Raw genomic sequence first — 15,929 nt, forward strand, 5'->3', positions numbered from 1 at the left:
CAATAGTCAAGATCAGGAGCATCGCGACTCCCAAAAAAAAAAAAAAAAAAAGAAATTTGATCAATTTTTGGCCAGGCATAGTGGCTCACACCTGTAATCCCAGCACTTTGGGAGGCCAAGGCAGTCGGATCACTTGAGGTCAGGTGTTCGAGACCAGCCTGGCCAACAGGTGAAACCCTGTCTCCACTTAATACAAAAAAATTAGCCAGGCACGGTGGTGCGCACATGTAATTCCAGTTACTTGGGAGACCAAGGCAAGAGAACCGCTTGAACCCAGGAGGCAGAGGTTGCAGTGAGCCAAGATCGTGCTACTGCACTCCAGTCTGGGCAACAGAGCAAGACTGTCTCAAACAAAAAACAAAAAACAAAAAACTGATCAATTTTAACTTTTGCAGTTAACTCAGTGCTGTGAAGAAAGAATCCAACCTCATTATTTTGCATGTGAATAATCAGTTGTCTCAGCACCACATGTTGAAAAGACCATTCTTCTTCACTGAATTGTTTTGGTATCCTTGTTGAAAATCAATTGTCTACAAATGTGAGGGTTTATTTCTGGACTCTCACTTCTATTCAATTGGTCTATGTCTCTCCTTATGCCAGTAACACAATTACTATTGCTTTATAGTAAGTTTTAAAATTGAGAAGTAAAGCCAGGTACAGCTGCTCACACCTGACTTCAGTGATTCCCCGACCTCAGCCTCCTGAGTAGCTGGGACGACAATCATGTGCTAAAAGGCCTGGCTAAAAGGTAATCTCAGCACTTTGGGAGTGCAAGGAGAGCAGATTGTTTGAGCCCAGAAGCTCAAGACCAGCCTGGATAACTCAATGAAAACCCATCTCTACAAAAACTACAAAAATTAGCTGGACATGGTGGTGCCTGCCTGTAGTCCCAGCTACTTGGGAGGTGAGGTGGGAGGATCGCTTAGCCCAGGAGGCGGAGGATGAAGTGAGCTGAGTTCACGCCACTGCACTCCAGCCTGGGTAACTGCAGCGAGGCCTGTCTTAGAAAAATAAATAAAATTGAGAAACATGAAGGCCGGGCACGGTGGCTCATGCCTGTTATCCCAGCACTTTGGGAGGCCGAGGCGGGTGAATCACTTGAGGTAACGAGTTCGAGACCAGCCTGACCAACATGGTGAAGCCCCAGCTCTACTAAAAATACAAAATTAGCTGGGTATGGTGGCGCACGCCTGCAATCCCAGCTATGTGGGAGGCTGAGAAAGGAGAATCTCTTGAACCCGGGAGGCAGAGGCTGCAGTGAGCTGAGATCGTGCCATTGCACTCCAGCCTGGGCAACAAGAGCGAAAAATCCGTCTCAAAAAAAAAAAAAAAGAGAGAGAAGCCTGAGGGTCCTCCAACTTGTTGTTTTTCAAAATTGTTTTGGCTATTCTGGGTTCCTTCTTGTTCTTCCTTCAGTGTTTTTATCATGTAAAAGTGTCAAATGTTTTATCTATATCTACTGAGGTGATCATGTGGTTGTTTTTTAAATTATATTACCACAGGGTATTACAATGATTAATGATGATATGTTGAACCAATCTTCCTTGGATAAATCCCATTCAGTCATGGATTATGATCCTTTTTTGTTTGTTTGTGTGTTTGTTTTGAGATGGAGTCCCGCTCTGTCGCCCAGGCTAGAGTGCAGTGGCACAATCTCGGCTCAACTGCAACTTCTGCCTCCTGGGTTTAAGCAATTCTCCTGCCTCAGCCTCTTGCGTAGCTTCGATTACAGACACCTGCCACCATGCCCAGCTAATTTTTGTATTTTTGGTAGAGATAGGGTTTCACCATGTTGGCCAGGCTGGTCTCAAACTCCTGACCTCATGATCCACCCCACCTCAGCCTCCCAAAGTGCCAGGATGACAGGCATGAGCCAGCATGCCCGGCTGATCTTTTTCATATGTACTGAAATCAGTCATCTAGTATTTTGAAGACCTGGGGGTACAAGCATACTTTTTTTTTCTTGAGATTAAGTCTCGCTTTGTTGCCCAGGTTGGAGTGCCACGGAGCGATCCTAGCTCACTGCAACCTCTGCCTCCCCCTGGGTTCAAGCTATTCTTGTGCCTCAGCCTCCCAAGTAGTCAGGATTACAGGCACCAACCACTGTGCCTGGCTAAGTTTTGTACTTTTAGCAGAAACGGGGTTTTACCATGTTGGCCAGGCTGGTCTCGAACTCCTGATTCAAGTGATCTGCCCACCTCGGCAGTGATGGGATTACAGGCATAAGCTACTGTGCCCAGCCCATACTTGTTTTTTAATCAGTAAAAGTATCTCTAATTTTAAGACAAGGTAAATTCCAAGTTCTGATCAATTACTCACATATCACTTCATTCTTTAATTTCATACTTCCCTAAAAAAGGTCCCTAGAAATAAACTAGTAATGACCATGAGGACCTTCTCTTTGGACACAGTATGGCTCTAAGTTGTAGGTCTCCCTTTAAAAAAAACAAAAAAAAACAAAAAATTTCTTTGTACGATTCCCCCTAAGGGAACTAGATGAAAGCTCCCTTAGTTCCTGTTGTTGGCTATATTCCAAAATATAGTCAGTAATAAGTATTTTCTCCTATCCCCTATAAAATGGCTATAGTCAATCTTCCAAGGCATAGCTTCAAGAGGGCCAAGTCCAGCCCACTAAGTAGTTCCTACTTAGTGATCAGAAAAATACTTTCAGAAAGGATAAGCGACCACCTCAATAGCATCTCAACAAGTAAAGAGTAGAGCTCAGGCTAGAATCTAGGTCTTAATTATTCTAAGACTTTGTTCTCTTCCCTTCATTAAATACTCTCAACTCTTAAGATCTGCAGTAGAGGTAGAATTTGCTAGTTAGACATGATTATTTAACTCTACAAGTAAGACCTGGAGGTAAATAACGGTCTGTTTCCTTACCATGGTGTTGGTGCTTGGCTGTCCTAGAGTGCTGGTATTACCAAAGGAAAAGCCAGTGTTCTGGGTGGTTGTGGCCTGGCCAAATGGTTTGCTGAAGAGGCTGGTAGTCTGCTGATTCTGTTGGCCAAAGAGACCACCTGGATTTGTTCCAAATCCAGTTGTACCTTTTAGGAAAAAGAAAAGAAAAAAAATGTAAACACCCAAAAATACAAAACCTTCCATTATCCAGTTATTTCAAGTCCTTATGTTATCTACTACCCTTCATTCACTACTTGATAACCTTTTCATTTTCCATCCTTCACCTAACTCTAGATTTAAACTTTAACTTCTGTAATAACACCCTGACCCCAAGAAGTCTAACTAGGCTAAATGATCTTCCCTTGTAAGTCCACAGCTTCCTTCTATTTTACAAGATAATACACTAGAAGTCAGCATGTGTATTTTAAACTTGCTAGTCTAAGTTACTGAGAACAAAGGCCTCTTCTTTACATGAATATATCCAGCCCAGAGTCTGATACGTAATATTCAATAATGAATATGGGCCAGGCACAGTGGCTCACATCTGTAATAACAACACTTTGGGAGGCCAAGGCAGGAGGATCACTTGAGGACAGGAGTTCCTGAACAGCATAGGCAACACAATGGGACCCCATCTCTACAAAAAAATTGTAAAAATTAGTCAGGCATAATGACTTGTGCCTGTGGTTTTAGCTACTAGGGAGACTGAGGTGGGAGTATGGCTTGAGCCTGGGAGTTTGAGGCTGTGGGGAGCTGTGATGGAGCCACTGCACGACAGCCTGGGTGACAGAGCTAGACAGTGTCCTCCAACTCCCACCAAAAAACAGAAAAAATTAAGAAACATTAGCCAGGCAGAATGGTGGGAATATTACTTGGGCCCAAGAGTTCAAGGCTGCAGTGAGCTATGACTGCTCCACTGCACTCTAGCCCGGTCAACAAGGTGGGACTGTGTCTCAAAAACAAACAAACAAATAAACAAAACGCATACTAAACTAAATAATGGAATATCAAGATTGAAAAGTACATTAGGATGGACTTGGTGGTTCACACTGGTAATCTCAGTACTTTGGGAGGTTGAAGCAGACAGATTGCTTGAGGCCAGGAGTTCGAGATCAGCCTGGCCAACATGGCAAAACCCCGTCTCTACTAAAAATACAAAAATTAGCCAATGCTAGCAGGCACGGTGGCTCACGCCTGTAATTCCAGCAAGCTGGGAGGCTGAGATGGGCGATCACCTGAGGTCAGGAGTTCCGATCAGCCTGGCCAAGATGATAAAACCCCATCTGTACTAAAAATACAAAAAAATCAGCCAGGCATGGTGGTGGGCGTCTGTAATCCCAGCTACTTCAGAGGCTGAGGCAGAGAATTGCTTGAACCTGGGAGGTGGAGGATGCAGTGAGCTGAGATCACACCACTGCACTCCAGCCTGGGCGACAGAGCGAAACTCTGTCTGAAAAAAAAAAAACAATTAGGGCTTGGCACCATGGCTCACACCTATAATCCCAGCGCTCTGGGAGGCCGAGGCTGGTTAATTGCCTGATGTCAGGGGTTTGAGACCAGCCTAGCCAACGTAGTGAAACCCCAACTCTATTAAAAATATAAAAAATTAGCCAGGCATGGTGGTGGGCGCCTGTAACCCCAGCTCCTCAGGAGGCTGAGGCAGGAGAATCACTTGAACCTGGGAGTTGGAGGTTGCACTGCACTGCAGCTTGAGAAACAGTGAGACTCCAACTCAAAAAATAAATAAATAAATAAAATAAAATTAGCTGGGTGTGGTGGTGGCGCATGCCTATAGAGTGGCTGAGGTAGGAGAATCACCTAAGCCCAGGAAGTCGGGGCTGCAGTGAGCTGTGATCACACCACTGCACTCCAGCATGGGCAATAGGAGTAAGAACCTAAGACCCTGTCTCAAAAAGAGAAAAGAAAAAGTAGGTTAAATATTACTTAAATATGTATTTTTGTGTCTGTGTATGTACATCTCTTCAGAAGGCTATGAAAAGCTCTAATTTTTGCTTTTCTATACAGAGGCAAACTGGTGGATGGACAAAGTGTAGAAGCAAAGTATATAACCTCTGGTTAGTTTTCTATATTTTGTGAACTTTGTATCATATATGTGCAGTACTTTTGCAAAAGTAGTATTTTTGTAAAGTAAATTAGTCATCATCTTTAACTCCTCTTTCACATCCCACATTAAACCAATCCATCAGCAAATCCCATCAGTTCTATAATCAAACTGGGTCCAGAACCTCATCTTTTTTCTTTTCCATCCTTATTATTTTGAGACGGAGTCTTGCTCTGTCACCCAGGCTAGAGTGCAATGGTGTGATCTCAGATCACTGCAACCTCTGCCCCCCAGGTTCAAGCGATTCCCCTGCCTCAGCCTCCCAAGTAGCTGGGATTACAGGCACTTGCCACCATGTCCAACTAATTTTCATATTTTTAGTAGAGGCAGGGTTTTACCATGTTGGCCAGGCTAGTCTTGAACTCCTGACCTCAAGCAACCCACCTGCCTTGGCCTTCCAAAGTGCTAGGATTGCAGGCATAAGCCACCACACTTGGCCTCTTTTCCATCCTTGCCCAAGCCACTAACACCTCTCATGCTGGTAATAGCTTTCTAAGTAATTTGTTTCTCCTCTTTCTTACCACCTACTCTCAATATAGGAGACTTCAGAATCATCCTTCACTCACAATCACATGACTTCTCTGTCTAAACAACTCTCAGGATTTCCTAAATCAAGTAAAAATTCAAGTCTTGATATTAGTCTACAAAGTTGTATAAAATATGGCCCCCATATCCCCCAGTATTTTCCCTTGCCCTCTCTTCAAATGGCCAAAACTCAAGAGTTTTTAGACTCAGTTTCCACTAGCTGGAATGCTCTTCTCCCAGCAATCTGTACAACTTGCTCTTTCATCTTCTTCAGATACGTCACTGCTCAAACATCACCTTCTCATGTGAAGCATTCCTTAGTCATCTTCATCTTAAACTGTCTTTCTCCTTTTCCCCACATATATCCAGGCATTCCTTCCTATTCCTATGGTATCCCTGAATTATTATTTTTCTCCATAGCACTTAATCCAAAATGGCAATTACGTTTTAGTTTTAGTTATCTGTCTCTCCTCAATATAACCTAATATGATATCAAGTGCTTACTAGTTCCAAAGGCAGTTTTGTTCTGACCATATGCAAAGCCTGAATTAGTGGTGGAGGAACTGAAGAGTCCTGTTGCACTGGAAGTGGCTGGAGAAGACCCAAACAAGCCAGTTGTGGTACCTGCTCCCACCTGGTTCTGTGGGCCTTTCCTGTTAGCCTGATAATCCTCTAAACGAAGTTCCTGAAGGGAGGGAAAACATATTTCTAATCTTAACATGTAGCTAAAAATAATTATTTAGGAGGCTAAATACTTGAATTTAGTATTCAAGTTCTACTTTCACATAGGAACCATGACTAAAAGAGAGAAAACTAAGGAATGACATTATATCATTAAAGAAAAACATTTCCAACAAACACTAAAATTCATACCACAATTATTGTAAAACTACAAGCCAAAGAGTCAATCATATCTTAATCTCAGTTTTCTTTTACAAACAATACACTCTTTCGGTAAAATGTCATAAAATAATCCTAACTCTCCCTAGCCCTAAAATACAAAAATAAAATAAAAATTATAGTGAATTAAAAGATGCAGATTCTGTGGGGCAAAAAATTTAGAAAAAGAATAAAGTTTACCAATTTTGTCTCAAGTCAGTATGTTCCTGGCACAGCTCAATAAAGCAAGCATAGTTTGGTATGCAGAAAGAAGCAATCACTACAATTGGGAACGACTATCACAATGTACAACAACCTACTACATAGGCAATAAGAATGAACAAACTAACTTCATTCAACAACATGGAAGAGTATCTCAATGTTGAAAGACAGCCATTAAAAAGTACATAATGTGGCTGGGCGCTGCAGCTCATGCCTGTAACCCCAGCACTTTGGGAGGCCAAGGCGGACGGATCACAAAGCCAGGGTTCAAGAACAGCCTGGCCAACACAGCAAAATCCTGTCTCTACAAAAAATCAAAAATTAGCTGGGCATAGTGGCGTGCAGCTGCAATCCCAGCTACTCCGGAGACTGAGGCAGGAGACTGCTTAAATCCAGGAGGCAGCGTTTATAGTGAGCTGAGATCACGCCACTGCACTCCAGCCTAGGCGACAGAGCAAGACTCCATCTCAAAAAAAAAAAAAATTTAGCTGGGTGTGGTGGCCCACACCTGTAATCCAAGCTACCAGGGAGGCTGAGGTGCAACAATTGCTTGAACCTGGGACGCAGAGGTCATAGTGAGCCAAGATGCGCCACTGCACTCCAGCCTGGGTGACGGAGACACTGGCTCAAAAAAAAAAAAAGAAAAACTTTTATTAAGCTGTATGACTTTGCATAATTTTATTAAAAACACCTTCATATGCATGCATACACATTGCCCAGCGTAACAGAAGCAACATCCAATCAGAACAGACGATTAGACTGGGCTCAGGGGCTCATGCCTGTTATCCCAGCACACTGGGAGGCCGAGGAAGAAAGATCACTTGAGCTCAGGAGTTTGAGACCGGCCTGAGCAACATAGTAAGACCTCATCTCTACAAAAAAATTTTTAAACATTAGCTGGGCATGGGGCACATGCCAGCAGTCCCAGCTATTTGAGAGGCTAAGGACATGAAGCCTGGGAAGCTGAGACTGCAATGAGCTGTGATTGTGTCACTGCATTCCAGCCTGGGCAAAAAAGCTCAAAAAAAAAAAAAAAAAAGACCATTGGGGTGCTATACCTTCACATATCCCTGAATATTATCCCTGCCTAAACAGGTAGATATCTAGAAATAATACTTGATTTTTAAAAATAATTCGGTTAATTTTTTACATAAACCCAAACTGAACCCCTCTATCCTAAAGATAATCAAAACCATTTTTAAAAGCTACATTCCAATAGAATCAAAAAGGTTAGACTGACATTCTGTATTGTATTTTACTGACCTCTAGTGACTTGCTTTCATATTCTTTCATAGCAGTAATACACTGGTGCTTGGTACTTATGTTAGTGCTAACTCCAGCTTTGACCATAGTATCTGTACCAGTTGGAGGCTGCAAAGAAATAAAGGCAAATTTGTAGGTCCGAGTTTTATATTGCTACTCTCTCAGACACAATTTCTCAACCACTGAACTCTAAAACTAGTCCTCCCAGGTCTTTTATACTGAGATGGTTTCAAGGGTGTTTGATTAACTATACTGCATTTCTGATCTCTCCCCACATCAAGATTATCTGAATAAATCAATCTTAGTAACAAAGTAATCACAAACCCAAGGATTAATCCCATAACCAAAGCCATCCAATTACATGCTAAAATACATGTAATACTATGCACAAGGAAAGTTTTACCCAATATATACATTTAAACCTCTATATCTAAGTTCTCCTTTCTGTTCTGCCCTGTAATGTTGCATTAAAAAAATACAGAGGGCCGGGCACGGTGGCTCACGCCTGTAATCCTAGCACTCAGGGAGGCCGAGGCGGGTGGATCACAGGGTCAGGAGTTTGCGACCAGCCTGGCCAATATGGTGAAACCCTGTCTCTACTAAAAAATAAAAAAAAACAACAATAAATTAGCCAGGCATGGTGGCACGCACCTGTAGTCCCAGCTACTCAGGAGGCTGAGGCAGGAGAATCGCTTGAATTCGGGAAGTGGAGGTTGCAGTGGGTCAAGATTGCACCACTGCACTCTGGCCTGGGCAACAGAGTGAGACTCCATCTCAAAAAACAGCAACAACAACAACAACAACAACAACAAAAATATGGAAACCGACCAGGCACAGTGGCTCACGCCTGTAGTCTCAGCACTTTGGGAGGCCGAGGTGGGTGGATCGCTTGAGGTCAGGAGTTCAAGACCAGCCTGGCCAACATGGTGAAACCCTATCTCTACTAAAAATACAAAAATTAGCTTGGGTGGGTGCCTGTAATCCCAGCTACTTGGGAGGCTGAGGCAGAAGAATCACTTGAACCGAAGAGGCGGAGGTTGCAGTGAGCCAAGATTGCACCGCTGCACTCCAGTCTGTCTTCAGAAAAAAAAAAAAAAAGAAATATGGAAACCTGTTTTTCCCCAATAACCTTAAAAGGAAAAAGGCACAATAAGTAAAACTAATGATTCCTGCTTGTACTGCCAGTTTTCTCAACTATTGTGCTTTACAAAAGGCATCACATAGTATTTTTCACTATCGTTTATATTTTAACTTTAAATTCGGGGTTGTAAATTTAGTACTATGAATTAACCAATTTACCTGAGAAATTCTTCATTTTCTGGAGTATATTTTAACAAGTTTTATTTCTGCCAAAGATTTCCATTAGGCTAACTGCACTTCCAGCGTACCCTAAGAATCCCCCAAATATTTATATCAAGTGGTATTCCATATGTTTCTGTAAACAAAATCCTCCACTCTAGCCCTCCACTCAACCCCTCTCAAAAAAAAAACACACGCACACACACAAAAACTTTACGGCCCCATTTAGCCATTTCATCAACAAAACCTGTATTTTTAATCTGGTACAGAATGTTGATGAGTTACTCTTATTTGCCCCCTATTCTTTATTTCCATAAAGAATAGTTGACCAGGTCGGGCATGGTGGCTCACGCCTGTAATCCCAACACTTTGGGAGGCAGAGGTGGGCAGATCACCCGAGGTCAGGAGTTCAAGACCAGCCTGGCCACCACGGTGAAACACCATCTCTACTAAAACTACAAAAAAATTAGCTAGGTGTGGAGGTGGACTCCTGTAATCCCAGCTACTCGGGAGGCAGAGGCAGGAGAATCACTTGAACCCAAGAGGTGGAGGCTGCAGTGAGCTGAGATCACACCACCGCCCTCCAGCCTGGGCAACAAGAGTGAAACTCCGTCTTAAAACAAAACAAACCAAACTAAACCAAACCAAACCAACAGCTGACCATTCGGAAGCAAATTTTTAACACAGTAAATTCAAATTCTACCTTATACCAGCTTATTATAAAATTTTATGAATACACATTTGATTGGGATGAGCCTAATTCAAATATACATCATAATCTAGATTTGCATTTCACAAGTTTCCCTGTCTACTATACAACTTGTTTTTAACACATTGTTCAGGAAGTGTCAAGCTAAGCTGGATGAGAAGCAATTTTACTATTCATCCTGCAAAGAAATATACATGCGGGAAAAAACATTCCACAAAGATTGGAAGAAAATACATACGTTAAATTTAATAGTAGTCCCAGTAGGAGCAGCTGTAAAACTACTTGGCCCAAAGAGGGAGCCAGATGTGCTGCCAAAAGGATTAGAGGTGGTATTTGTGGTTCCAAAGAGTCCTCCACTGCTAGTACTGGTTCCAAAATCTAAAAATAAGAAAAATGAGATGATAACAGTAAGAAATTTAAGAATCTATAAGATGCCTTGGAATTGGGCTATGGCACTAGCGCCACAGTACTTTTTCACATTCTCAATTTTTTTTTTTTAAGACAGGGTCTTGCTCTGTCTCCTAGAATGGAGTGCAGTGGTACAATCACAGCTCACTGCAGCCTTGACCTCACAGGCTCAAGCAATACTCCTGCCTCAGTCTCCCAAGTAGCCAGGACCACAGGCATGCGCCGCCACACTCAGTTAATTTTTTTTTTTAAATTTTTGTAGAGAGTGCCTCTTGCCATGCTACTCAGGCTAGTCTCAAATTGCTGGGCTCAAACAATCCTCCCACTTCGGCCTCCTAAAGTGCTGGGATTACAGGTGTGAGTCACTGCGCCTGGTCTCACATCCTGAAATTTTTTACCTTTCAAGTCTCCCAAGCAAATATATTCAAATAGAATTTTTTTTTTTTTCGAGACCGAGTCTCGCTGTGTAGCCCAGGCTGGAGTGCAGTGGCGCGATCTCAGCTCACTGCAACCTCCGCCTCCCAGGTTGACGCCATTCTCCTGCTTCAGCCACCTGAGTAGCTGGGACTACTACTGGTTAGCCCGCCACCACGCCCGGCTAATTTTTTGTATTTTTTTTTTTTCAGTAGAGACAAGGTTTCACTGTTGTTAGCCAGGATGGTCTTGATTTCCTGACCTCGTGATCCACCCACCTTTGCCTCCCAAAGTGCTGGGATTACAGGCATGAGCCACCACGCCTGGCCCAAACAGAAATTTCATACAGAAAAATACATACTTCCAAGCTCACAACTTTCAAGTGAAACAAAGTCTGAATCCTTTGGTCAGGTAAGTGTCCATAAACACCTAAGGTCACACTTGGAAGACAACTTAAAAGAAATACCTTGTTTCATCATAAATTTTATCTCATTTCTCCTTTTCTCGTTTAACTAGATGCTGAACGAACTTGTCTTTCTGAAAACATCTTGTCACAGACTTCAAGAGTGGTCACAGTACATTTTATTTACATACATTATGACATATACCTACACATAACCGAAAACTTTAGAATATGCAAGTGGTCCTATTAGAGAAATCAAATATAGGTTAATGGAAAATTTCACTCCCTAAAATTTCAGAAAAATTAGCAGTCACTGTCAATTACTTTACAGAAACTAATAAAGAAATAGCAAATCCTTGGATTACTTTACGTTTCCAAAAAGCTGACTTAAAAAAAAAATTACACATAAATGAATTTAATTGTTGCTAAGGAATATATTGCTGAAAGTATCAGAGACACTACTTCTAAAGAAGTTATGCCAGGTGCGGTGGCTCACGCCTGTAATCCCAGCACTTCGGGAGGCCAAGGCGGATGGAACACGAGGGTCAGGAGTTTGAGACCACCCTGGTCAATATGGTGAAACTCCATCTCTACTAAAAATATAAAAATTAGCTAGGCATGACAGCGGGTGCCTGTAAGTCCCAACTACTCAGGAAGCTGAGGCAGGAGACTCACTTGAACCGGGGAGGCAGAGGTTGCAGTGGTGAGCAGAGATCATGCCACTGCACTCCAGTCTGGGTAACAGATCGAGACTCCATCTCAAAAAAAAAGAGATTATATATATGGTGCCAATTTACTAAGCAATAGAAATGTATTGCCAATATTTAGAATTAGTAACATCCTAATTACCACGTTAAAGAGTACTACGATTTCTCACTGGCAAACTGTTACTACTTCTTTCTAAAACATGTCATAATATATAGTTTAAAGCAAATAGGCACATTTCTTTTGAATTACTACTTTAGACTGTATTATATATTGTTATGGTTAAATATTTCAATGTTATACAAGCAACTTTCCCTCTGGAAAATACTGACGGCTGGCTAACTATTCATTCTTCTATACTCTTGTGCCAGGAATGGCATCATTTGATAAGGCATACCTGATGAACTAGCAGTGGTTGCCTCAAAGTATAGCGCTGTGTGGAGAAGTATCCCCAAGACATGTTTGGACTTAAAGTGAAAAAAGCCATCAAATAAAAACATCTGCATGGACAAAGAATGGAGGAGTAACCATGTCATGTCCAATATGTCATTCCTGCTCTAGTCTCTTCATGCCAAATATAAAACAGAGACAAGAAGGTGCCTCTGCAGCACAATATGGCTGACTATAACATATTCCTCCTTGAAATTCTCCCATCTTAACATGAACTACACTACTCTGACCTGGCTTTTCACCCTTTCTCTGGCCATTCTACATCAGGAAGCTCTTCCTCTGCATATCCCTTAAGTAACAGTACTTCAAATTTCCATCCTTATAGAGATGTACACGCTGTCTTCCTTTTCAGCCTATTAACCTTTTCAGTACATATTGAAGTTTTCCTCTTCCCATATTTTTGCCAATTAGCGGGAAAAGAGGGTAGATGAACATAGAAAAAAGGAGAAAAGACAACACATTCAATAAGCAAACCAAATTATTGGATGCAGAGCTCTAGCAATATCCTACTTACTCCCAAAGCCAGTTGGTTTATTTTGTGCAAAGGCATTGTTTTGGGATGAGAAAAGACTGGTCCCTGTGCTTGCAGTTCCAAACAAGGTATTTGCTGTTCCTGTTGATGTACCAAACCCAAAGCCAGTGCTTGTGGAGGTAGCTGGCTGGCTAAATGAACTGGTTCCAAATAAGCCTCCTGAGGAGATGGAGAAGGAGGGAAAAAGTTAAATAGATCAGAGCCGCTAAGTCAATGCCTATACCAGCTACAAACAAACCAGTTATATCACAAATGAAGACCCTACCTGGTTTAGTCTGTGAATTTCCAAACAGGCCTCCGGTATTGTTGCTAGAACCAAATGCAGATGTTCCAAATGCCCCTCCACTAGTAGTGCCAAAGCCAGTATCTGCAAAAGCAAAATCCAGATTAAATTAGAATTTAGAATAAAATCTGCATAAGATGACAAAATGAAAAGGCGTTTTAATATTTCTTAAACTTCTGAATTTGAACTACTAGTCTAATTGAAAACATTTTTTCAAACTCCCATCAGAGTATGAATTACAGAGTAAAAACCAAGACACAGACATTTTATTCATTGTCCCCAGGGTAAGTATGAAAATTTGAAGTCAAAAGGAGTGACTTTTCAATAAAAGTTACAGATGTTCATAGGTTAAAAAAATAAAAAGAAAAGTGCTGGCCGGGCGCAGTGGCTCACACCTGTAATTCCAGCATTCTGGGAGGTCAAGGCGGACGAATCATTTGAGGTCAAGAGTTCAAGACCAGCCTGACCAACATGGTGAAATCCCGCCTCTACTAAAAATTCAAAAAAATTAGTGACACTCCATAGTCACTGAGATAAATGGTCTTTCATCAGGGGAACACATCAGAACAACCTGGGAAGCTTTTTCAAAATACGCACGTCCAGGTTTCAACTCCAGAAATTCTAATTCTATAATTTTTGATGAGATATGTATTTTGAATAAAACTTCCAAAGGTGACTGTGATGGGCACTTTTAGTTAAAAACCACAGACATGGATCTAGAGTTCTCTAAAAACGAGGTCAGGAGCCACTTAAGAAAACTTCCTTGCCAGGCGCGGTGGCTCACGCCTGTAATCCCAGTACTTTGGGAGGCCGAGGTGAGCGGATCACGAGGTCAGGAGATCGAGACCATGCTGGTTAACACGGTGAAACCCCGTCTCTACTTAAAATACAAAAAAAAAAAAAAATTAGCCGGGCCTGGTGGTGGGCGCCTATAGTCCCAGCTACTCGGGAGGCTGAGGCAGGAGAACTGCTTGAACCCAGGAGGCAGAAGTTGCAGTGAGCCGAGATCGCGCCGCTGCACTCCATCCTGGGTGACCGAGTGAGACTCCACCTCAAAAAAAAAAAAAAAAACTTCCTCTTAGGTATGATAGAGGCTTGTTAGTTATGCTTCTTAAAGAATCCTTAGCCCAGAGCCATGGCTTATGCTTGTAATCCCCTCGCTTTAGCAGGCTTAAGCAGGAGAACTGCTTGAACCCAGGAGGTGGAGGTTACAGCGAGCTGAGAAAAATGAGCCAGGCATGGTGGTGTGCAACTGTGGTCCCAGCTACTTAGGAGGCTGAGGTATGAGGATTGCTTGGGTCTGGGAGGTTGAGGCTGTAGTGAACCATGATACTGCCAATGTACTCCAGCCTCAGTGAAAGTGCAGGATCCTATCTCAAAAAATAAACAAATAAATTTCATCAATTAGAGAAAGTTTCTGGGATTTAAAATATTCTGTTAAGATGCTCTCCTCCCCCTGGAAAGAAAGAGATAAAAACAAGACTGGGAAAATGCTCATTGTTAAAGCTGGGATATAAGTACACAAGAGTTCATTATACCATTCTTTCCAGCCTTGGATGAGTATAAACATTTTTAACAAAGTGTCACAGTTCTTTTAGAATTTGTCTAGCAGGGTTCCCAGTTTTTACTGGAAAAAAAAAATTTTTTGAGGGGGGGCTTTCTGGTAAAAAAACAAACAAAAAAAAAACAAAAAAAAAATCTCCAAAAAAAAGTTTAAATGTAAATAAGGATTGCTACAGGCAATGAGTCATATACAATACTGGGTAGGGAGGGAGTTAGATCTCAGGAGGGTTGATGGGGATTAGATACTTCCAAATTTTAACATTTCTGTGACATTTGAATGTCACATCATGTTCACAGGGTAAATTCCAGGGCAGTTATTTCATAACTGCATTTTAGACTTCAACATTAAAAGAATTATTTTCTGGTCTGAAGATCAGTAACAAATTACAACTTTCTGTTAAACAAAATAATGCAAATATTTTAAGTATCTTCTACTGATGATCAGAAGAAGGCCATGAAAACTTAGAATTTATTTCTACTTCCTTAAACACTGTTAAAGAGATCTTATCCTAGTTATTTTTTCAAGATGACTTTGCTATAAATACGAAAGTATAAATAAAATTCCCACCTAAAGCTTATCAGAGTGGATTTGTTCTTAGTAAGAGAGTAATTAAGGTTTCCCCCTTTTATCCTTTTTAAAAACTTACTCTGTCCAAATGCTGAAGTTGTGCCAAAGCCACCTGTGCCACCCCCAAAGGTTGTTCCAAATGATTTGTTAAACATCTTCAAAATGAGTCTTTGTTTCAGAAAGCTGGGAAAAAGAAAACATTATCTCTCTTAAAGACCACAAAATGGAATATAATTGTTTTAGAAAATCTATCATTCCACAAACTTAGGCCTATTCAAACTATCATATATACTCTCATTCAATATCCTCAAACTGTATGATAAAATAAACCTTGTAAAATGATCCTTAATCTACAACATTTGAGCCGAACAGTAAGGTTAAACTTCATAATTTGAGGTAAAACTTTAGATCCCAACATTAACCATCCATTTAAAATAATGTTTTCAATTTTTTTTTTTTTTTTTTAACTTAAGTCCCCTTTTTAATCAGTAAGTATTTCAGATGTACAAGGCAAGGTGTTTATATGATCCACCTAGGAGGTTATGAATCATACCCATCAAAAATTATAACCACAGTCTGTTACCCCAACCACCTAAAAAGCTAACATTTTTGTCAGGTTTTCTTTTTTCTTTTTTTGAAATGGAATGGTATGCAGTGGCTCACTACAACCTCCTCCTCCT

The 15,929-nt window shown here is 41.3% G+C and overlaps 1 protein-coding gene across 2 annotated transcripts in view; it reads right to left on the reverse strand.

Moving 5' to 3' along the window:
* Window positions 1-15,433, reverse strand: part of NUP98 (nucleoporin 98kDa) — a 138,305-nt gene extending 122,872 nt beyond the window's left edge. For both annotated transcript variants that reach the window (XM_011993708.1, XM_011993709.1), the window contains exons 1-7: window positions 15,329-15,433; window positions 13,101-13,202; window positions 12,818-12,994; window positions 10,162-10,301; window positions 7,916-8,023; window positions 6,056-6,236; window positions 2,887-3,050 (exon numbers count right to left, since the gene is read on the reverse strand). In XM_011993708.1, the coding sequence (XP_011849098.1) occupies window positions 2,887-3,050; window positions 6,056-6,236; window positions 7,916-8,023; window positions 10,162-10,301; window positions 12,818-12,994; window positions 13,101-13,202; window positions 15,329-15,404 (948 nt within the window). In that variant the 5' untranslated portion in view covers window positions 15,405-15,433. The remainder of the gene's footprint in view (window positions 1-2,886; window positions 3,051-6,055; window positions 6,237-7,915; window positions 8,024-10,161; window positions 10,302-12,817; window positions 12,995-13,100; window positions 13,203-15,328) is intronic.
* Between the last annotated feature and the right edge of the window lie 496 nt (window positions 15,434-15,929).

This window comes from Mandrillus leucophaeus, unplaced genomic scaffold, assembly GCF_000951045.1.
Source record: "Mandrillus leucophaeus isolate KB7577 unplaced genomic scaffold, Mleu.le_1.0 Scaffold432, whole genome shotgun sequence".
Lineage (NCBI taxonomy): Eukaryota > Metazoa > Chordata > Mammalia > Primates > Cercopithecidae > Mandrillus > Mandrillus leucophaeus.